General features: G+C 42.5%; 1 protein-coding gene and 1 long non-coding RNA gene across 3 annotated transcripts in view; one reads left to right on the plus strand and one right to left on the minus strand.

The window, feature by feature from the left end:
* UBE2D2 (ubiquitin conjugating enzyme E2 D2) overlaps nt 1–3,754 on the minus strand; it is a 63,094-nt gene extending 59,340 nt beyond the window's left edge. Inside the window, exon 1 of one of the 2 annotated variants that reach the window (XM_082725609.1) lies at nt 3,626–3,754. In XM_082725609.1, coding sequence (XP_082581735.1) covers nt 3,626–3,649 — 24 coding nt within the window. In that variant the 5' untranslated portion in view covers nt 3,650–3,754. The remainder of the gene's footprint in view (nt 1–3,625) is intronic. The other variant, XM_082725610.1, reaches the window with a different exon arrangement.
* On the plus strand, nt 1,940–20,775 carry LOC309862118. The gene is made up of 3 exons (XR_014310306.1): nt 1,940–3,071; nt 19,733–19,894; nt 20,538–20,775. It is a non-coding gene; the product is annotated as an uncharacterized lncRNA (long non-coding RNA).
* The last annotated feature ends 2,594 nt before the right edge of the window (nt 20,776–23,369 follow it).

Here is a 23,369-nt window from a genome sequence, read left to right on the forward strand (position 1 = left end):
GTTTAACTGATTTAAAAATGGGGAGTATTTTTTAATCCATATACTCCCTGATTGCTTACTGAACCTCAATCTTTTAATTTTAATTCACAAATCAAACTGGTAACTACCAACCTACCAGAAATGTGGTATTGTTTTTAATTTGAATTGGTTGCCAAAAATCTGGACTTGTGGCTTTCCTTTTAAAGGGGGATAAAGGGAAGATCTGGCAACCCTGGGCCCACAGATCCTGGTAATAGCAACATTTGGAGAGAGCAGGGTAGCAGCTGCCCTCTTCTGATAGCATATGTAATTTCTAGTTCCCCCCAATTCTCTTTGCTCACTTTGGTTACCTGCTTGCTTGGCCTTTAGAGCCATTAGAATTTGAAATCTTTATTCTACTGAGGTGTTTCTTGCCCCCCCCCCAAACTAGCTATAAAAATCTTTATCACAGGAACAGAATAAATTAAGTGACCATCCTAGCATTAAAGCCATATATGCTAAATGTTAATTATAAATAACAGGATACCACTAAAATATACACGGCACTATTACTATTAAGAAAATAGCTTTCAGTATCCTAACTTTGGTCTGTCTTCAACTCCTTAAAGAATCAAGACATTCAGTCTTTTATCCTTCCACAGAATAAATAAATTAACCGTGTTTCAGTATTATGATACTCTAAGAGTACCCTAAAGCCTCCTGTATCTGTATAAAAAAAAAAAAGAAGAAAAACAGGAAGTAAAAAAGGTCTCTGATCAGTCAAAGAGACCACAGAGTTCACAGAACACATGAAGCCCTCGTCACTCAGAGCCTACTGGGTCTTATTTTAGACATAATTTTAATAAGCTCCATGATCTGGTTTCCCAGCCCACAGCAGATGAGATGCAGCCAACTGGAATAGGGCTGGGGGTGGTGCTGCAAGAGGCAGACACTCAAAGCATCAAAATCAAAGCTGAAGACCTATAAAGTCAGCAGAAAACCTCAAAACACAGCAGGTTAGGACCATTTGGTATAGATATAAACACACCCAGAGGGTCCCAATCCCTGCACAGAACTACACTGGATATTCATAATGACCTTCTCTGGTACACTCTGTTAAAGCATAGGTCAGGAGACTTTAAAGTGTGTATCAAAATAAAGTCCATCAAAAGCTTCTGCCAAAAAGACAATGCATTTATAAGACGGTCAAATTCACAGAACACTATTTCCCTGTTAAAGAAACAAGATATTGCATTCCTAAAGATGCCACATGTCAAATTTATTTGTTCTCAGCAAATTTTATTACAACCCAGATGCAGCAGTTCAAGACATCGAAAGTTAACAGAGTATTTAAGTAGAACTATTTTTTCAGAGAATGATAATTGGGAAGGTTCAAGATCAAGATCAATTATATAAGCCAACTAAGTTTTTTGGGGATTCCATTGTAAATACATTACTAGGGCCAAGAAGATGGGAAGGACTAGTCTTATCCATACCTAGGTAAGGCTGCATTCAACTCAGAACTGGTATTACACAGATAATTTGGGGAAAAAATATCTATTCTGTTTTCACAATCTTATTGACTAGTATACCAAAAATAAATTTTATTTTTCTAATCCCTGGCAGTCTCAGAAGTTGAGCCATACTTTGCAGAGGGCTCTAGGTTATAAACCAGGGGAGGAAAGACGAATACTGTTTTAAAAGTTCAAAGTATCATTACCTAAACTTGGTTTTCCCTATTAAAATTTTTATAAGAAGATATTTTAGAGAAGATCTAGAGAATATGTAGTAACTCAAAAGAAACCACATTACTGAGGAAAGTATATTAGAAGATTAAAATACATGTTTTGAGTTACCTTTTTCTCTGAAAAAAATCAACACTTATCAATTAATGTAGAGATTAAAGGGTATTTTTTTAAGGGTATATTTCTTGATCTGTAAGTTACCACACACACTCTTCTTCAGGTTTTAAAATAAGAACAGGAGGAGAGAGGAAGTTTTAAAAAAAAAAGAGCACAGTCTTCTACAGCTATAATCTCAAACTCTCACACTGATAGCTTCCCAACTAGACCATATAAGAACCCAGTTAACTACTAAAAACCTTAAAAATACATATATATTTTTATTTGGATGATGATTCCTCAGTGTGCTCCTGCCCCTTAAATAGTTCCTTAAGAAATCTTCCGTGAAGTTTCAAGCTCCTTTTAACACATAACCTGCTTCATTTTAATAGAAGATTTACTCTGTCTGAAGTCTGCCCTTCTTCATTTGTTAGAAATCGAGGAAGTCCAAACAAGCTGGTAAGGATCTAACCTAACCTAAATTTACAGTAACTGTTGGGATTAATTCCATATTAAAGGTCTCTGATCGTGAAAGAAATGAAGACCGACTGCAAACTGAAGTGTTTTAGTTGTCCGACAGTCCGCATTTGCTCTGAGTTTAGGGCAAGGTATTTGTTCTATTCCCCTTGCATCTCCATCCTATTCCTCCCTATGGATAACCCCAGGATCTCCTTGTAAGTGGCTAGAGATTTAAGAGAGCTTCTCCAAGTAAAACACCAATCAAAAATCACCAGTAGTACTTCCCCACTTTTAAGAAAAAGACATTATAGTGAGCGGCACCAGGAGTTTTACAATATTGGTGGGACCCTAAATTTTAAGCCAAGCCCATAATATAGACGCAGTATAAGGAAAATCTTCATACAAATAATTGAACAACCCTTCATCTTAAAGGGCAAAGACATCCTTTCTAACGGAAAAACGGAGCAAAATTCCTTCTAAATTAAAAGGATCTCCCTGAACACATCACGTAATTTAAGCGTTAAAATCCACTGCATGAAGATACTGTAAAAGGAAACTTTGTGTAATTCCTTCAGTGGTCTTCAACGTTCAGGTTTCTATCTCTACCCTTGAAAATTCAACAGCTTCCATTCCCGTAAGTGTAGTTTCTCACTACATTTGGCAACCTCGAAGAACAAAACGCTTTTCTTTCCACTTCCCTCCTCCCTCAAAAGAGGCATGTTTGGTTTTTTGTTTTGTTTTCCTTCCGAACTTCCTACTCTTAAGTTTCTGGACGAGCAGAGTGGATGGACCGAAGTGTGCGGCCGCCAAGAGGTAAGTGAACTCAAGAAATACTTGTGGATCGAACAAAAAAGCTTCCTCCGTCTGCCTGAGGCATGGGCTCCAAGCTCGGCAGCTCTGTGGAGGGAACCAGGGCAGGTGGGCGGGTGTGGGCGGGAGGGGGGTAGGGGGACACCGGCAGACTTGGGGCGAGGAGCCCTTTCGACTTCTGTCAATGGGGCAGCTCAACGCACCAGCCTCAGCTCCCCCTCCCGGCATGGCCGGACAATGGCCCTCTAGCGCAGCAGTCCCAGGCCGGGCAGAGGCCCTGGGACTCCATACCACGCGGGGCCTAGAAAGAAGACCAGGGAGCAACGCTGAGCGGGCTAGCGCACCTCGGGCCTAAGCGCGGGTTGCGCGCTGGGGCCTCCACCGGCGCCATCACTGGGAGTGGGGTGTGAAGGGCGCCCGGCTGGACCATCGCCGTCGGCAGCCGGGTCCAAAGAGGCCGCGAGCCAGGCGGAGGCGACGGCGGGAAGTACAGGCCGCAGCCTGCTCAGCTGGCCCGCCCAGCGGCCGGAACCCTCAGCCGACCTCCGGCCGCTTACCTTGTGGATTCTCTTCAGAGCCATCGTGGGAGGCGGGTGGCGGTGGCCCCCGGGGCGGGGACGGGGACAGGGGAGGGACGGGGAAGGGGCGAGGGGGCGCGAGGCCTCCTCGGTGATCGCGGGTCGGCCGGAGAAAGATGGGGAGTTCGGGAGCGCGGGTCCGGCAGGACGGACTGAGGGCCGAGGCCCACTTGGCTCCTGAGCCTGCCGCAGCGGTCACCGCATCACCCGGCGGCGGCCCCTTTATGCGCTGCCGTCCGAGCCGCCGCCGCCGCTACCGCTGCCGCCGCCGTAGCTACCTCTTCCACCTAATCTCAGCGCCGCCTCCTCAGCCGCCGCGGATCCCTCCGCCGGAGAGCAAGAGCCCAGGCCTCGGGCTCGGCCGGCGCCGTTCAGTGGGACAGCCAGAGGGACTGCCCGCTGCAGGTGGACCGAGGGACGCGCGGGCGGACGGGCGGGCGGCGCCGCCGGGGTGGGGCCGCCGGAGCGCGGGGTGGGCCCAGGCCGAGGGGCAGGTCGGGAGGCGCGGGGATTGGCGGGCTAGGGGAGGGAGGGCCGGACCGCGCCGGCGGCGGAGGGATACGGGCCGCCCCTGTGAGTATCTTACGTGCCGTCCCCTTCGCCGCCTCGGCCGCCGACAGGATGACGCCGCGAAGCGAAGGGGAGAGGTCTCGCGAGATTCGTGGAGCGGACGGTAGATGCTCGCGCGCTGGGACTCTCGATTCACTTGGCTCTGGTACCCCACGCATATGTCATCGAAGATCCATAAACGTTTAAAGGTGAATGTTTTCCAAATCACATGGTCAGCGCCAAAGCATAGACTGACCCGGAAGGAGGTACTTAGATCCAGGGCAACATTCCCGTAGGAGGAAGGGACTTGTCCAAGGTCACACAGCTCTACAGAGGCAGAGCTGGGACTTCCTGAAGTCCACGGTCTTATCAGATCCCTTTCTAGAAGCCAAGTGGTAACAGCCTGGGCACCTGCTGGGAATGTATTTCCTTCAGCATGCCTCAGGCATCCCTGAGACGACCTTTCTAAACAAGGCTCCAGCAGATTGACAACTTGAATGTCTCTTAGCCACACACATGTCACTTGTAGGAGAGGTACCCAGACCTTGCTCTGCTTGGTGAATTCTTAAAAACACGGACTGCATCAATTACTCAAAAAACGTGCAGGAGTTAAAACCAACCGTGTGTTTATCACCATCAGGAGCAAGCCTAGAAAACTTATTCTGTAGTTGCTTTTTAGGAGGTAGAGGCAAAAGCTAATTCACTGAGCAACTAGTATGTGTGGAGCCATAAGAGATATAAGGCCAGGCCTAGGCTGGGAGGTGCTTCTTTGGCTGGAGACACACTGGAGAATAAAGATTATTTTCCTGGTGGGTGATACCCAGATTCTCAAGTCCATCCCAATGTTTTCTTTCTTTCTTTAAAGATTTTATTTGATAGAGAGTGTGCACACAAGCAGGGGGAATGGCAGGCAGAGGGAGAGGGAGAAACAGGCTCCCCACCCGGCAGGGAGCCCTATTCCGGGCTTGATCTTGACCTGATCTGAAGGCAGACGCTTAACTGACAGCCACCCTGGTGTCCCCATCTTAAAGTTTTCTGATTCTAAAACTATGTTCTTCACTCTATCTGGAAGAGACCTTGGAGCTCATTGATTCTAACCTAAATTTAGAGAAGTCTTAGAAACTGGAGCTCCTAAGGGAAAGATCCTGCCAAATGTTACATAGTAGGTCAGTGGCAAAATTTATATTGCCTCACCTACTTGAGTAAAGGTTGGACCAATAGGGTAGGCCAACATGGGCACAGCTAATCAAAGGAGGGAAAAACTGCATCCAGTCATCCAAGGTGGGTGTATTTGAGCTTGGAGGTGAAGAGGAACATTACATAGTCCCAAATCTTTTCTTTCTAAGAATTGTGATGGAATAGGTACAAAAATGCCCATTGGTCAGATTTTTCAAATCTTTTCTTCAACAGTTAAGGTTTTGTGTTAGAAAAATTATGTATTTGTTGCAAGAAATACAGATAAGCAAAAAGAAGGAAATAAAGCCAACCATACTCTCATCATTTAATGATTAACCATTTTGGACATTTGGTTTATGCCTTCCAGTCTTTTTTCCTTACATATAAATACCTACTTTTATTTGAAAAAAAGTAGAATCATGCCATAATACTATTTGGTAATCTTCTTGTTGTTTAAAAAAAAAAAAAAAAGAATTGTATGTATTTAAGTTCTACAACATGATGGTTTGAAATACATAAACATAGAGGCACCTGACTGGCTCAGTTGGTAGAGCATGGAACTCTTGATTTGGGGGTTGTAACTTCAAGCCCAAAGTTGGGTGTAGAGATTACTTTAAAATAAAATATTAGGGGCTCCTGAGTGGTTCAGTCAGTTAGGCTCCAAACTCTTGATTTCAGCTCTGGTCATGATATCAAGCCCTGTGTTGGGCTCCATGCTCAGTGGGGAGTCTGCTTGAGACTCTCTCCTCTCCCTCATCCTCTCTCTCTGCCCCTCTCCCTGCTTATGTGCCTGCACACACTGTCTTTTAAATATGTCTTTTTTTTTTTAAAGATTGTATTTATTTGTTTGACAGACAGAGATCACAAGTAGGCAGAGAGGCAGACAGGGAGAGAAAGGAGGAAGCAGGCTCCCTGAGCAGAGAGCCTGATGCGGGGCTCGATCCCAGGACTCTGGGACCATGACCTGAGCTGAAGGAAGAGGCTTTAACCCACTGAGCCATCCAGGTGCCCCTCAAATTTATCTTTAAAATTTTTTAAAATATTAAAACACAAAATCTATATAGTGAAATGATTATTACAGTCAAAATAATGAAAATATCTGTTGCCTTGCCTTTTTTTTATGGTGAGAGCACCTGAAATCTTTGATAATCACATTTATAGATTTTATTTTATTTTAGAGAAAGGGGGGGTGAGTGAGCCAAAGGTGTGGGAGGAGCAGAGTGGCAGAAGAAGAGGGAGAGATAATCTCCAGCAGACTCCCTCCTGAGTGCAGAGCATAATGTGGGCTGGATCCCACAATGCTGACATCATGACCTGAGTTGAAACCAAGACTCGGATGCTTAACCCCACTAAGCCACCCAGGTGCCCCTTAATAATCTACTTAAAAAAATTTTTTTAATATTTTTAAAGATTTATTTATTTGAGAGAGACAGACAGAGACAGAGAAAGAAAGCATGAACAGGGGGAATGGGAGAAGGAGAAGCAGACTTTTGGCTGAGCAGGGAGCCTGATGTGGGACTCAATCCTGGGACTCTGGGATCATGACCTGAGCTGAAGGAAGACCCTTAACAACTGAGCCACCCGGCACCCCGATAATCTACTTTTAAGTAAACAATATATAGTGAATTTTCCTGTGTCAATACACATTTCCACCATATTTTAACGTCTAAGGTCATGTAAATGGACCATATTCATTTAACTGGTCATATTTGGGGGAACGTTGCTGTTTCCAGAGTTGTTTCCAATTTTTACTATTAAAGATATTACGATAGTGGATGTCCTGTAGTTAATCTTTGTACAATTCTAGGAATCCCTCTTTAGAATAAATTTCTAGAAATGAAATTGCTGCATCAAAGAGTAATAAGATTTTACAGGCATGTTCATGAGGAATATCACTTTATAATTTTCTTTTTTTGTAGTTATCTTTTTCAAGTTTTCATATCAAGCTTATTCTAGCCTCATGAATAAATTGGGAAATGTTCCCTCTTCTTTATTTTGAAAGACTTTGTGCAGGATTGTTATTTTTCCTTCCTTATATAAATATCTGGTAGTATTCAACCATGAAGCCATCTGGCCCTGGAGTTTTCTTCACAGAAAGTATTTGATAATAAATTCAATTTCTTTAATAATTATGGGGCTATTTAGATTTTTCTTTTTTCTTAAGTCCATTGTGATAATTGTGTTTTTCAAGGAATTTGTTCATTTCATTTAAGTTGTCCAATTTATTAGAATAAAATTACTCATAATATTTTATTGTTTCTTTTGGTATCCGTAGCATCTATAAAGATGTTCCTTTTTGTGTGCCTGATGTTGGTTACTTGTGTTTTCCCTTTTTTTTCTTGATAAATCTTGCTAGGAAGTTATCAATTTTATTAATCCTTCCAAGGAACCAACTTTTGACATTGTGTTCTTTGTCTATTTTCTATTTTATTGATTTCTGTTCTTATTTTTATTTCTCCTACTTATTTTGAATATAATTTGTTCTTCTAGCCTCTTAAATTAGAAGTGTAAATCACTGATTTTATACTTTTCTTTTTTTTAAGTATAAGCACTTTCTAATAAAACATTAAAAGCACACTACTGGGGTGACGGGGTGGCTTGGTTGTTTGGGCATCTGCCTTCGGCTCAGGTCATGATCCTGGAGTCCCTGGATTCAGTCCCACCTTGGGCTCCCTGCTTAGCAGAGAGCCTGCTTCTCCTTCTGTCTCTTGTCACGGATGTGCATCTCTCTCTCACATGCACACTCCCTCTCTCTCTCTCTTTCAAATAAATAAATTAAATATTTAAAAGCACACTACTTTTGTTGCATCCCACAATTTTGATATATTTTGTTCTTGTTTTCATTCTACATAAAATAGCTTCTAATTTCCCCTTTGACCAAGGGTTATTTTCTAATATGTTGAAATTTTCATCAGTCATCAAGGAGATGCAAATTAAAATCATAATAAGATGCCATTTCACACTCACTGAAATGGCTAATTCCAAGAATATTGATGAGAATAAGTGGTGGCAGGGATGTTCAACAGTTGGAACTCTCATACATTGCTGGTGAGAGTATAAAATGCTACAACCAGTTTTGAGAACTATCTGGTAATTTTTTAAAAGATTTTATTTATTTATTTGACAGACAGAGATCACAAGTAGGCAAAGAGGCAGGCAGAGAGAAAGAAAAAGAGAGAGGTGGAAGCAGGCTTCCTGCTGAGCAGAGAGCCTGATGGCGGGGCTGGATCCCAGGATGCTGAGATCAAGACCTGAGCCGAAGGAAGAAGCTTTAACCCACTGAGCCACCCAGGCACCCCTGTCCGGTAATTTCTTATAAAATTAAACATACATCTGTCATATGTCCCAGCAATTCTACTCTTAGGTATTTACCCAAGAAAAATGAAAACATATGTCCACAAAAATACCTGTACACAAATGTTCCTGATAGCCTTATTTGTATATAGCCCAAAAGTGGAGACAGTCCAAATGTCCATCAGTAGGAGAATGAGATGACAAATTATGAAATTCACACAACAGAATTTTACAACAACAACAAAAAAGATGAACTACTGACACACTCAACAATATGAATGAATCTCAAAACGATGATGTTAAGCAAAAGAAGAAAGACACTAAAGAGTATGAACTGTACAATTTTATTTACATAAAGTCCGGAAACAGACAAAACTAATTTTTGGTGTTTGAAGTAAAAAAAAGTGGTTGCCATTATTGGGGAAGTGATTTGTCAACAAAGGGATCAAGGAAATTTTCTGGGATAAGGAAAATATTCTATATATTCTTTGGAGTGAAGATTACACAGGTATATATACACAATTATCAGGACCTCTGGAACAGAACATTAAAGACCAGTGCATTTTGTTATATGTTAATTGTATGTATATATATGCATGTTATATATATAATAAAATAATACTGAATTTTGTATGCAGAATTTCTAGGTCTTCCTATAGAATAGATCTCTCCTAGGGATGCCTTGGTGGCTCAGTCAGTTAAGCATCTGCCTTCGGCCTAGGTCATGATCCTGGAGTCTTGGGATAGAGCCCCGTGTCTGGCTTCCTGCTCAGTGGGAAGTCTGCTTCTTCTCTGCCTCCTTTTCTCTCCTTCTTTCTTCTCTTCTCTCTCTCCCCCTGCTAGTACTCTCTTTCCCACTCTCTTAAATAAATAAATAAAGTATTTTTTAAAAAGAATAGATTTCTCCTTGGGGTGATTTTCCCTTTTTTCCTCCCAGTCACTCCACATGGATCTTAGAACCCTCAGTTTACCTTCCATTATCCTACTAAAATTGTGAGCACACTGCATTCGATCTCCCCTTTTGGCTGTTAACCCAGTAGGTCAAGCATGATAGCATTTAAATCTTTCCTTTGGCAAAGCATTCCCAGAGAAGCTGATTGCTATGTACTGAGTAGAGTACAGCCCAATCAATTTGGGAACTCCCTACTTTTAGATATCGCCCCTATAGGTGAGTTCATTGTCTCTTATTAGAATGACTGGAGAAGGAGTATTAGGTAACCAGGAATTGATTTTATAGCTGCATCAATATGATCCCTTTTTGTGATATTTTCAGGTGTACTTTTCAAACATTCCAAATTATTTGAGATAGTACCACCATTCGAGGCTATTAGAGGTTATCTATTAGAGCCAAATCCATTTCCTTGGAAAGCTAGGCCTTGTGTGTTTCAAGTAGCTCTTTTTTTGAAGGTCAAAAATCAGAACAGTGGTCCACCAAAGGAATTGTACTCAATTTTACACCCTTTTCAAGCAGTCACTCTCTCATCATATCTGGTTTGGGGTGTGTTCTGCTACCAGCGTTTATCCTGTTGTTGGGGTCTGTCCCCATATCCATGCCCTACTTCATAGGAATTGCTAACTAAAAATACGACACTTTCTTATGTTTGTTGGCAGCCTCGTTTTAGCCCAAAAGTCATCTTTCAGGAAGCTTTCCTGACCAGTTCCTGAAGCTTAGGTTAGGGGCTCTTAGATTAAAGTTCTGCCATCAGAAATTGATCACACTTTATTGTAATTGTTGGACAACTGTCTCCTTCAATAGACTGTCAGTTTCTGGAGAGCAGAGATATCGTCTCTTTTGTTCCTCTTTTCATCACCAGTGCCTGGCATATCAAAGACACTTGTTGAATGAATTCATGAATGACTGCTGAATAATGAGCAGCCCAAGAAAACCTCCTTTATACTCACAAGTTGTTGGGTAAGACAGTTGCTCCCTTAAACAAACAACAAACAAAAACACTCCACGGTATGCCAAGACTATGTCTACAGTCTAAACCAGGTGTAGAGGGGCTCAAAATCTCTAGCAGGAAAGAGAAATACTGTCCCTACTCTGTCCTTGGAGAAAATATCATTATGCAAATGTGGACTTCTTCCAGGTGAAATAGTCTGAATAAAGGAGTTGGGCACACTTGAGCTTCTTCCTTTGCTGAGAGGTAGTGTGGTGCCGTGACATGGTGATTTAGAACCAGGTCTTTGCCATCAGTAGGTTCAAGCCCTACTCTGCTATTTACTCATAGCATGCGGTTTGTGCAAGTTATGTGACCTCTGGGAACTTGGTTTTTCTTGTCCATAAAATGGGGATAATATTACCATCTTCAGGGGATTGTGAGATTAAATAACAAAAGGTCGATATAAAGTTCCTGGCCTGAAGGAAGCGTTCACCAAATATTACTTATTATGATGATGATATGATAGTTTTCCAGAGAAAAAGCAGTATCAGAAAACACTGGTCTCAGCCAATCATTTTCCCTTGAGAGAAGTCGACAAGCTCAGTCCCTGTGAAGCTGGGGGAGGTGGTCTGTTTTGGGCTCCCAGAGCCCTCAGCCATGTCCTTTTCCTGTGGCCCCTATGGCTGGAATGAGACTGCATCAGCAAAGCAAAGTGTGGATCACTTCCTGCAGGGTCAACCCACACTCTGATAGGTGGCCATCTTGAGGCTTTCGGCCTGGAAAACCAGCAGCCAGGTCATTCACTCTAAAGACAATCCTCCCGAACTCCCTCTGTATCCTAAAGAAGAGGTGGGAAGATAAGGAACACTTGAATGAAAGGCTACGCATATACAAATTGTCCACCAATTCTCTTACTCATTGACTTTTTTAAAAAAGCTTTTACTTATTTGAAAGGCCCGATAGAGAGAGAGAGAGAGAGAACACTGTACACATGAGTTGGTGGGGGGAGAAGCAGGGTCCCCCCTGAGCAGGGAGCCCAATGAGAGGATCCCCAGGATCCTGAGATCATGACCTGAGCCAAAGGCAGAAGCTTAACCCACTGAGCTACCCAGGCGCCCCTCTCTTATTCATTATTATTTGGTATTATTCAGAGAGAAAGATTAAACAATTTTAAAAGGTGACTCTGTTTGTTTTAAGTCTACTTCATAAATAAAAGATTTACCTAGCTGTGAAAGTGGCTTACACAGCAAAGGACGTGCACAGATCCTATAAATTTATCGTGTACATGTGTTGTGCACGTGAGGGGGAGATTTGTACAGATAAGAACAGAAAAGGACACCAAGTTCCAGAAGAGTATGGGACCCTGGGAGAGAAGGACACGAGGGCTGTCCTGGAGGGGGAATGGGAGGGTCTAAGGACAATGAGGCAGAAGAGACCACAGAGCCTAGTAAAGTCCGGAGTTCTGAGGACTTGGTTCTCACAGTCTGTAGCTTAAAAGGGCCCAGGCTCTTCACCGCTGGGAAGCAGAAAAGGACCCAGAATTTGAAACCCAATGGCTTTAGCAGCAAACAAGATGTGTAGTACATCCCTACTTGTGTTCTCAACAGTGTGTAGAGATGACACAATATAGATGATATGTATGTATATGCAGAGAATAACATCTGTATTTGGTGGTTATCTGAGAGGGAATTATGAAGGACTTTTGCTTCCTAAGCCACACATTTCTGAAACGTCCAGTGGTTTATACTGAGCATGTATTATTCTTATATAAAGTGAAAAATAGTTTTAAAATCCAATAGCATCTAAAAAGCGAAAACTTGAGTATGACCTAACTAGTCATCAACTGGGAGAGGTTAGAATATTGATCACAGATTCATCCTACAGAATACTATGCCAGCCTGAAAAGTATGAGTTAGATCAATATGTCCCATTATGGAAGAAATAGCAAAATACTGTTGGGTTCAAAAAAAAAAACTGTAGTGAAATGTAGTTGATATAATTCCCTTTGGATGGGTAAAAATAAAGCCTCAGTGATGTATATATATAAAAATCATAGGCTTGTGCACTTGAGATTTGCACAATTTAAGTTACAACTCAATAAAAATTTTTTTAAGATTTTATTTATTTATTTGACAGAGATCACAAGTAGGCAGAGAGGCAGGCAGAGAGAGAGGAAGGGAAACAGGCCCCCTGCTGAGCAGAGACCAGGACCCTGAGATCATGACTTGAGCCACCCAGGCACCCCTAAAAAAAAAATTTTTTTTTTAATCTTCATGAAATTCTGTTGTCTGTGTCTGTGTCTGTTTGTGTCTGTGTGTATATGTGTTAGTATGTGCACAGAAAAAGATCTAGGCAGAGGCTCCTGGCTGGCTCAGTGAAAAGAACCTGTGGGGGTGCCTGGGTGGCTCAGTGGGTTAAGCCTCTGCCTTCCGCTCAGGTCATGATCTCTGGGTACTGGGATCCAGCCCCTATGGTGCTCTTTGCTCAGCAGGGAGCCTGCTCTCCCCCCACCCCCACCGCCTGCTTCCCCCCACCAAACCGTCTGCTTTCCTCCCCGCAACCCCCTGCCTCTCTGCCTACTTGTGATCTCTCTGTCAATTAAATAAATAAAATCTTAAAAAAAAAAAGAAAGAAAGAAAGAAAGAAAGAAAGAACCTGTGAATATTGACCTACAGGCTGTGAGTTTGAGCCCCATGTTGGGTGCAGAGATTACTTAAATAAATAAACTTTAGGAAAAAGATTGAGACAGATGAAGACTAAATTTTTAACAGTGATTACTGTTATTCCTGGGGAACTACATGGGGAAGGCGAGGGAAGATTTCTTTTATTTTTTGCTTTACAGACTGCCTACATTATTTACATTTTAAAATACTGAGCATGATTTGCTTTTGTTATTAAAAATAACAACAAAAGAAATAGGAAAGAAATTCTTTGGCTTCCATGGGGTTTCCTAAATCACCCCATTGATGCTGCTTTCCCTCCCACTTCGTGGGTAAGGAACATGAAAAATGAGAACATACCAAAACCTTCAGGCCGGTCGTGCCCAGTCTCGATAATGGTGTTGCTGATGGCCCTCCAATTTATACTGAGGACACTGAACTTGTTGGTTGAAGTCCATCCTGATTAACCAAGAAAGCAGAGAAAACTTTAATGCTATGGTTTCGCGATCTTGTAATATTGGCACTCCTTTGGGGAAAGAATCGGGATTCAGCGGGGAAGCTCCGCGTGAACGTTATCACATTTTAAAAGTCTATTGTTACCGACGCCCTAGAAGCATGCCTTTGGAAAGATTCTTGTTCCAGTAAAAGCCAGCCATTGGACACCAGGCACGGGGACCCTGGTAGGCGAGGTTGGTTTTGAGAAGCTTCCGCCAAGCGGGAGAAAGCAGCCTCTACTATGCGGCCCCTCCCTCCAGCCTCCAGCAAGGTTTTGAGCCTTGTCCCCGAGCTCCAGAGGGGCGGAGCCGAGCACCCCCACCCTAGGCCGTCGCACAGCGCACTCCCCCTGCAGCCCGTCTCGCGCGCTTTCCAGGAGCCACGCGGATTTAGACGGATGGTTGGGCCATCTTCAGAAAGGTGAAGAACCAAAGATAGGAACATCAAATGGGGCAGGGAAAGGGGCCGCACCCTGCCGAGCTTCAACCTCCAAAATAATGGTGGTAACTAGAGGATCACGCACGTCCATCATTTAGGTTTGAAAGAGGGGGTGACTTGCGGAGTTTATCTTTTTTTCCAAAAGTGAAAATTTCTTTAATATGTTTCATTATAAAAGTAACATGTGTATTGTAAACGAGTCAAACGATACAGAATAACAAATGGTTTGTGTCTGCCTAAACTTTTTGGTTGTTGTTTTTTTATTATTATTATTTTTTAAGATTTATCTATTTATTGGAGGGTGGTGTGGGAAGGGGCAGAGGGAGAGGGAGAGAGTCTCAAGCAGCCTCCCCACTTAGCGCGTGTCTGTCCAAACTTTTTAAAAAGATTTTATTTATTTGACAGAGAGAGAGATCACAAGTAGGCAGAGGGGCAGGCAGAGAGAAAGAGGAGGAAGCAGGCTCCCTGCTGAGCAGAGAGCCGGATGCGGGCCTCCATCCCAGGACCCTGGAATCATGACCCAAGCCGAAGGCAGAGGTTTAACCCACTGAGTCACCCAGGCGCCCCTGTCCAAACTTTTTAATGTAATTATTGTATGGCTATATATACACACAGTATGACATAGTGGTTAAGAATACAGGCTGACTTTGACAATCAACCATTAACCTGGACCTCAGTTTTCTCAAATACAAGGTGAGGATAATAATAACTGCTACTTAAAATGTTTTTACGTAAGTGGACTCATAATACACTGAAGGGTCTCTACATTCACTGTTTCTAACTTTATTTTTGAAATATTTATAGATTAACAGAAAGTTCCAATGTACCCTTCTAGTACAATATCAAAACCAGGAGATCGATGCTGCTATAATGTACATATCATTTAGTGTCATTTTATCCCATGTGCATATTCTTGAAACTACCGTCTTTTCAATCAACATGCAGAGCTATTCCATTACAACAGTGATCCTCATGATGAGACCTTTTCATGGTGACATCCACCACCCTCCACCCCAACATCTCTAACCCCTGGCAATTACTGATCTATTTCTATTTCCCAACTCTGTAATTTTGTCACTTTAAGAGTGTTATGTAAATGAAATCATACAGTATGTGACCTTTGAGTTTGGCTTTTCTTGCTCAGCATAAAGTCCTTGAGATTCATCCAACTTGGGTGTATCGACTGTACCAACATTAGTTCCTTTTTGTGTAGTATTCCATTCTATAGTGTACTTATTATTTTTTTTTTTTTTTAGAATATCAACACTTTGCAATCTCTAATGAATTAATTGATTGAGGCATGGAGCATACATGGATGCTAACTTTTTAGAAAGAGACAACCAGACACTATGTGCTTTCTTTCTTTCTTTTTTTAAGATTTGCTTACTTGGGAGAGAGAAAGAGCACACACACAAGCAGGAGTGGAGGGAAAGGGAAAAGGAATCTCAAGCCAGCTCCACGCTGAGCGGGTAACTGATAGCAGGATTGGATCCCATGATCCATGAAATCATGACCTGAGCCGAAACCAAGAGAAGGACAATAACCAACTCTACTACCCAGGCACCCCAACACTGGGTTTTCTGTTATAAGTACACCACACCAGTTATGCAGTAGTCTTTTTTTTTAAAAGATTTTATTTTTAAGTAATCTATATACCTAATGTGGGGCTCAAACCCACAACTCTGAGATCAAAGGTTGCATGCTCTACCAACTGAGCCAGCCAGCCACCCCAATCTTGCCATCAAATCTCTACATTCAACTCTAAAGTAGCAGGAAGTAGAAAGGAAATCATGTCAAGACTACCCCTTGCAGGGGCACCTGGGTGGCTCAGTGGGTTAAAGCCTCTGCCTTCAGCTCAGGTCATGATTCCAGGGTCCTGGGATCGACCCCCGCATCAAGCCCGAATTGGGCTCTCTGCTCCGCAGGGAGCCTGCTTCCTCCTCTCTCTCTCTGCCTAACTCTCTTCCTGCTTGTGATCTCTGTCAAATAAATAGATAAAATCTTAAAAAAAAAAAAAAAAAAGACTATCCCTTGCCAATGCAACGAGGAAAATCCAGATTGTGAGGAACTGCATGACAAACATCACAATTTCCTCAGCAAATAAATTGCAAATGAGCACATTCTCTCTCTCTCTCTCTCTCTCTCTCTCTCTGTCACACACACACACACACACACACACACACAGGTGGAGGAAACTTATAAATCAAGGGAAATTTAAAAATCCCCGTCAAAAACTTGTACATACTCATAGAACATTATTAGTAATAGTCAAAAAATGGAGACAATTCCAGTGTTTATCAGCTATGAATGAATAAACAAAACAGTACATTCATACAATGAAATATTGCTTAGCAAGAAAAAGAAATGAAGTATTAATACATGCTACAACATAGATGAAGCTTGTAAGCATGAAAATGAAAACCTTGTAAACATGACCAGTGAAAGAAACTAGTCACAAAGGACCACAAATTGTATGAGTCTATTTATATGAAATGTCAGAATAGGTAATTCCATAGAGATACAAAGCAGATAGGGAGAGAAAAGAGAATTGGGGAGTGATGGCCAAGGGGAGGGAGTTACTTATGGCGGGGGGAGGACAGTGTTCTAAAACTGATTGTGCTGATGGATGTACAAGTCTGCAAATACATTAAAATCTATTAGATTATACTCTTTAAGTGGGTAAATTGTATGGTATGTGTATTAATAAAACTGTGAAAAAATATTTGAGAAGCATATCAATCAATCATAATGTGTGGACCCTACTTAGATTCTGATTCAATTAAAGAAGATACCCGTGATAAAATTGGAAATTGGAGGGCACCCGGGTGGCTCAGTGGGTTAAGCCTCTGCCTTTGGCTCAGGTCATGATCCCAGGGTCCTGGGATTGAGTCCCACATCAGGCTCCTTGCTCAGCAGGGAGCCTGCTTCTCTCTCTGCCTCTGCCTGCCACTCTGCCTGCTTGTGCTCACTCTCTCTCTCTCTCTCTCTGTTACAAGTAAGTAAGTAAATAAATAAAATCTTTTAAAAAATATTTTATTTTTAAGTAATTTCTATACCCAATATGGAGCTTAAACTCACAACCCAGGGATCAAGAGTCACATGCTCTACCGACGGAGCCAGCCAAGTGCCCCTGTGGTGATTTTTTTGTTAGTGTTGTTTCTTCCAGAGATACACACTGAAATACTTACAGATGAAATCAAGTCTGGGATTTGCCTCAAAATAATGTAAGAAATAAGTAAGTGGGAATAAAAATGAAGCAAGACTTCCTATGAAGTAGTAATTGTTGAAGCTGGGTGATGAATGCATGAGGGCTTATTATCATCTGCTTTCTTTCTACCTTTGTCAATGTTCAAAATTTCCCATAATAATAAAAATGCATATCAATAAACATATTTTCATGTCAATACATGAAGACCTACTTCATGCTTTTTAAGAGCTGCATAACCTCCCATATTTATTTAATCAGTTATCTGTGGGAGGATGTTTGAATTGTCTCCAGATATTCAATATACTAAATAATACCTCAGGAAATATCCTTGTACAAATGTCTCTGCCCAAGTAACTGACTATTTCCTTAGAATAAATTCCTAGAAGTGAAAGTGCTAGGTGGGAGGATGTGCATGTTTTAGATTTTTTACATATGGAGAGATTGTTCTCTAGAAAAATCCGTGAGGTTATCTGTTTCCTGATGCTTCCAATAATACATTGGTCATTAGCAAGACTTTTCTTCTTTTTGTTTAAGTTTACTGCAATATAACTTATATTCACTCATTTCAAAGGTACAAATCAATGGTTTTTGGTATATTCATAGAATTATGCAAACATCCCAGGAACTAATTTCAGAACTCCTTTATCATCCCATATCTAGTCACTCCTTCATCAAACTCCCAGTCCTACCAAACCATGAATCTACTTCCTGTCTCCATAGATTTGCCTTTTCTAGATGTTTCACATAGACAGAATCATACAACATGTTCTTTTGTGTCTGGCTTCTTTCACTGAGTATAATGTTTTTGAAATTCATCTATGCTTTAGCATATATCAGTATTTTGTTCCTTTTATTGCTAAATAGTATTCCATTGTATAGATACACCACATTTTATTTATGCACTCATCACTTGTTTAATACAGTTGGTACATTAATTGATTGATAATTGATACATAATTAATTGATACATTAATACATTTGAGAAACAACAGAAATTCTGTTTCCACTTTTTGGCTCTTACAAATAACACTGCTATGAACATTCACTTGCCAAATCTGTGTGGACTTATGATTTCATTTCTCCTGGGTAAATTGCTGAAGGTAGAATTGCTGTGTCCTCTGAACATTTTAATTCAGCATTTTGAGAAACTGACCACGTTTTCCAAAGCAGTTGTACCATTTTACATTCCCACCAGCAGTGTACGAGGATTCTAGTTTCTCCACATTGTCACCAATCCTTATCTGCTTTTTAAAAAAAATTATTATTAAGCTAGGGATGCCTGGTTGGCTCAGTGGGTGTAGTATGCTACTCTTAATCTCAGGGTCATGAGTTCAAGTCCCACATTGGGTATGGAGCTTCCTTTAAAAAAAAAAAAAAAAAAAAAAATATATATATATATATATATATATATATATATATATATATATCATTATAGTCATTCCTAGTAGGTGGCATCTCATTGTGGTCTTGATTTACATTTCTCTGATGGTTAATAAGGTTGAACATCTTTTCACGTACTTATTGGCTATTTGCATGTGTTCTCTGGAGAAATATCTAGTCAAGTCCTTCACTCATTTTTAAAATTGTATTGTTTGTCTTTAATCCATTTATTCTTTGCCAGTGTGAGAGGTGAAAAATTGTTTCCATTTACATTTATTTAATTACCATTAAATTGGACACCTTCTCACATATTTATTGGCCAAATATATTTTTTTATTTGAGAATTTTCAGTGTTTATAAGAGCTCGTTTTTTTTTTAAGATTTTATTAATTTATTTGACAGAGAGACAGCCAGAGGGGGAACACAAGCAGGGGGAGGAGCAGAGGGAGAGGGAGAAGCAGGCTTCCAGTTGAGCAGGGAGCCCACCTAGGATCATGACCTAAGCAGAAAGCAGAGCCACCCAGGCATTCCTATATAAGAGCCCTTTTTTTTTTTTAAGATTTTATTTATTTATTTGACAGAGAGAGATCACAAGCAGGCAGAGAGAGAGGAGGAAGCAGGCTCCCCGCTGAGCAGAGAGCCCATGCGGGGCTCGATCCCAGGACCCTGGGATCATGACCTGAGCCGAAGGCAGCGGCTCAACCCACTGAGCCACCCAGGCGCCCCATATAAGAGCTCTTTTTACATGAGAAAAGATTAAAGCTTTTTGGGAGGCCTGGATGTCTCAGTTGGATGCTTCTGCCTTTGGATCAGGCCCTGTCCCAGGGTTCTGGGATGGAGCCTTGCACAGGGCTCTTGCTCAGCGGGGAGCCTGCGTCTCTCTCCTGCTCCCCTTGCTTGTGCACTCTCTCTCTCTATTAAATTAAAAAAAAATTAAATGAAAAAATAAAGCTTTTTAATTATTTTTAATGTAATTTTATTTTACTTTTTTTTTATTTGACAGAGAGAGAGCGTGAGACAGCCAAGCAGGAGGAGCGGCAGAGGGAGAGGGAGAGAGAGAAGCAGACTCTCCTTTGAGCAGGGAGCCCGATGCGGGGCTCAATCCCAGGACTGTGAGATCATGACCTAAGCCGAAGGCAGATGCTTAACCATCTGAGCCACCCAGGCACCCAAACCTTTCTTATACATGTTAAAATTACTTTCCCAAATTTTTCATCTGATGATAGCAACTGTACATGCCATCTTCACACAAATAATCCATACAGCTCAGTGTAATTAGGTTACAGACCAACACTTGATCCTGCCCAAGAACACCTAGTAATGGGTCCTAAAGTCAGCTGATCTCCCCATGACGTTCACCATGCTCTATCCTCTCGCCATACTGAAGCAACCCATTGAAGCCCCTCTCCCTAGATTATGGCATCAAGCTCTGCTCCAGAATAATCCCCTGCAAAGAGATACAAAGATGATAAGACTTTTACTCCCAACTCACCCTCCTAACAAGGACCTGAATAATCTCATTTATTGAGCACCAACCAAGTATTCCAGACACTTTGCTTCAGCACCGTATATAGATCATTATCTCTATACTGTTGTGTTCCTCAGGTAACAGGTGAGGAAATGAAGCTGGGGGGAAGGGGGCATTAACTCGCACAAGGTCACAGAGCTAGAGAGTTGTGCAGCTGGGATTGGACCTAGGAGTTGTGTGGCCAGGATTGCACAAATGAGATAGACTCCAAGGATAGTGCTCTTGCCCACTGAGCTACCTTTCTGCAAGTTTTGTAGCCACTGCTTTCTGTTGGCTTCAGGTGTGCTTGAGAAGAAAGGCCAAAGAGCCAAGGCTGGGAAATATCCACCCAGTGAATATTTGACATTAGGAAACAGACTGGAGATTCAGAATCCTACTGCCCCACACTGAAATGGAGGATGATTATTCTCAAGGATGCCTCAGTTTTCTGTCATTCTTTCAACAAATAGTTCCTGAGCATTTAAGAACCCCTGAACTATGACTGGCACATGTCAGGTGATGGGCCAATAAATATTTGTTCCATGAATGAATAGATGATTGAGTAAATGAACAAATGGGCATCTCCTATGTTCCAAGCATTGCGCCAGGGTCTTGGGATACAGTGAATAAGACTGACTTAAAGATGCTCATGGTTAAGTGGAACCATGATATATAGAGACCATAATATACAGAAACATGATATATAGGAAATAGATATATAGATGATATAGGAAATTATAATCCTGAGACAAATACATAAGAGATTATAATCCTGTGGGATAAACACTATGGCATCAGCAAAAACAGCAATCGTTTTTACTGCACTTTGACTCTAAGCTTTGCCTCATTTAAATCCTCTTGATTACCCTATGAGGTGAATACTGTTTTTATTTTGTGGACGAGTAAATAGTTTCCAGATGAAGTAGAGATAGGCACAGGGACCTAAGCAGCACAATGGAGGGGTCCTAATCCAGCTTGTGGATTTCAGAGGAGTCTTGGAAGGGAAGACATCTAACTTGAAGCCCAAATTAGAGGTAGGAGGTAACCTGGCCTGGGCAAAGAGAGGCCGCCTTTCCAGGCAGAGGGAAAGCATGCACAAAGGCCTGTGAGATAGGGGGAAATAGCTGTGGCTTCTCCTTCTGCAGCATTACCTTTCATGGTTTAGAAGTCCCAGGGCAATGTGCCTGGGTGGCTCAGTCAGTGAGCATCTGGCTTCGGCTCAGGTCATGATCCTAGGGTCCTGGGATTGAGCCCCACATCGGGCATCGGGCTCCCTGCTCGCCAAGAAGCCTGCTTCTCTCTCTCCCACTCCCCCTACTTGTGTTCCCTCTTTCGCTGTGTCTCTCTCTGTCAAATAAATAAATAAAATCTTAAAAAAAAAAAAAAAAAAGTCCCAGGGCAAGCACCTGCTCTGTGCCAGCTCTTTCCATCTTCCCCCAAAGACTTTTCCGTCATCTCGTAGACCATCGCCTGCAACCGGAGTGCCCTTTGAGACCTCCAAACGTTGCCAGGCTTCTGGGAATGGGTGGATGAACTGAGGCCTGTCATACTCACAGGGCGACCAGAGCAAGATCACTGTGGCCACCTGCTGACACTAAACCCAGACAGGAAGTCAAGCATGTGTGTATGTGTGCAGGGCCCCTTGGTGAGCCACCTCCTCCCCTAAAACTATCACTTAACATGGCCATCAGAAGGGAGACAAAATCCTTCTTGCAGTCTAATTTCAACCGTTTCTACAGCCTGTTCAGCTCCCTCGCTTGAGTTCTGTACTGAGGGGATGTAATTTTTTTTTAAATTTTATTTATTTATTTGACAGACAGAGATCACAAGTAGGCAGAGAGGCAGGCAGAGAGAGAGGAGGAAGCAGACTCCCTGCTGAGCAGAGAGCCCGATGCAGGGCTCGATGCAGGGCTCGATGCAGGGCTCGATGCAGGGCTCGATCCCAGGACTCTGGGAGCATGACCTGAGCCGAAGGCAGAGGCTTTAACCCACTGAGCCACCCAGGCGCCCTGAGGTGATGTAATTTTTAAGGCCCTCTGTAGCTTTTCCTTTTCCCCATTAGGTTCCAGGTACAGTCTGTCAAACTCGGTGGGGGGTAGGGGGGAGAAGGTAGCAGAGGGGATGGGAGTGGGGGCACCAGCCACTCTTTCTCGACTCTGCACCTATCTCTGGAAACCCAGGTGCTGTCTGCTGGCATCCGGAGGTGGGGAGCTGAAGGGGGCATTCACACCTGGCCTAGCTTTGGAGTGTGGTTTTCTCACCTATTTCCACCCAAATCTTTATACTTCTCCCGCGGAGGCCCTGGGGGACTATTGGCCCCTTCCAGAGGAAGGAGATAGTAGGGTGATTGGACTAAATTTGGAACTGGGCCTCTGCCTAGGGTTTAATAATCATCACAAAGGTCTTCCTGGCTAGGGTACAGGAATTGGAGCCTCCTAAGGGGATTTCACATTTAGGATTCTTAGGCCTCCTTTGATCCCCTACCCCATGCTGAGGGAATATCTAGGCTGGGCCTTCAGCGATGGCAACGTAATGCATAACTATGGCTCCTTACCACACTCAGTATCAGATCTTCAACACTTGGTAATAAAAATAGCTCGCCTTTGCTGCATGCTTATTAGGCACCAAACCCCTCACAACTATTTTGGGCAGAAGATACTGTTACAGATAAGGAAAAAAAAAAAAAAGGCTTAGGGTCTTTAACTGCTTCCAGTGACAAGGCACCCAAAGGGCTGGGCTAGCACTGAAAGCCCAAGCCAGGACTCTGAAACCAGTGCTTTCTGCCTCACAGCCAGCTGCACCTCCAAACCTGTCCATCTTCCCCCTCCTGCTGGTAGTTCATATTCCCCTGACCTTGTATCAGGAGTTTTTCCCAGGCCCTTCTCTCACCTCTCTGATCCACCCACTGGGATTTTCAATAGCCCCATCATCAATCATTGTCTCTCCAATTATTCCAGACCCTCCGAGGGACACAAAGGGATTAATTCCCCAACTTATCTTCAGAGCTCTTATTCTACCACTGGCTAGCTCTATGGCCTTAGTCAAATCACTTGGCTCCTCTGTGCCTCAGTGTCCTTATCCATAATTTGGGAATAAAGACAATACCTACCTCCACAGGCTTTGGTGAGAATTG

Source organism: Mustela nivalis (genome assembly GCF_964662115.1).
Source record: "Mustela nivalis genome assembly, chromosome: 3".
NCBI classification, from domain to species: Eukaryota; Metazoa; Chordata; class Mammalia; order Carnivora; family Mustelidae; genus Mustela; species Mustela nivalis.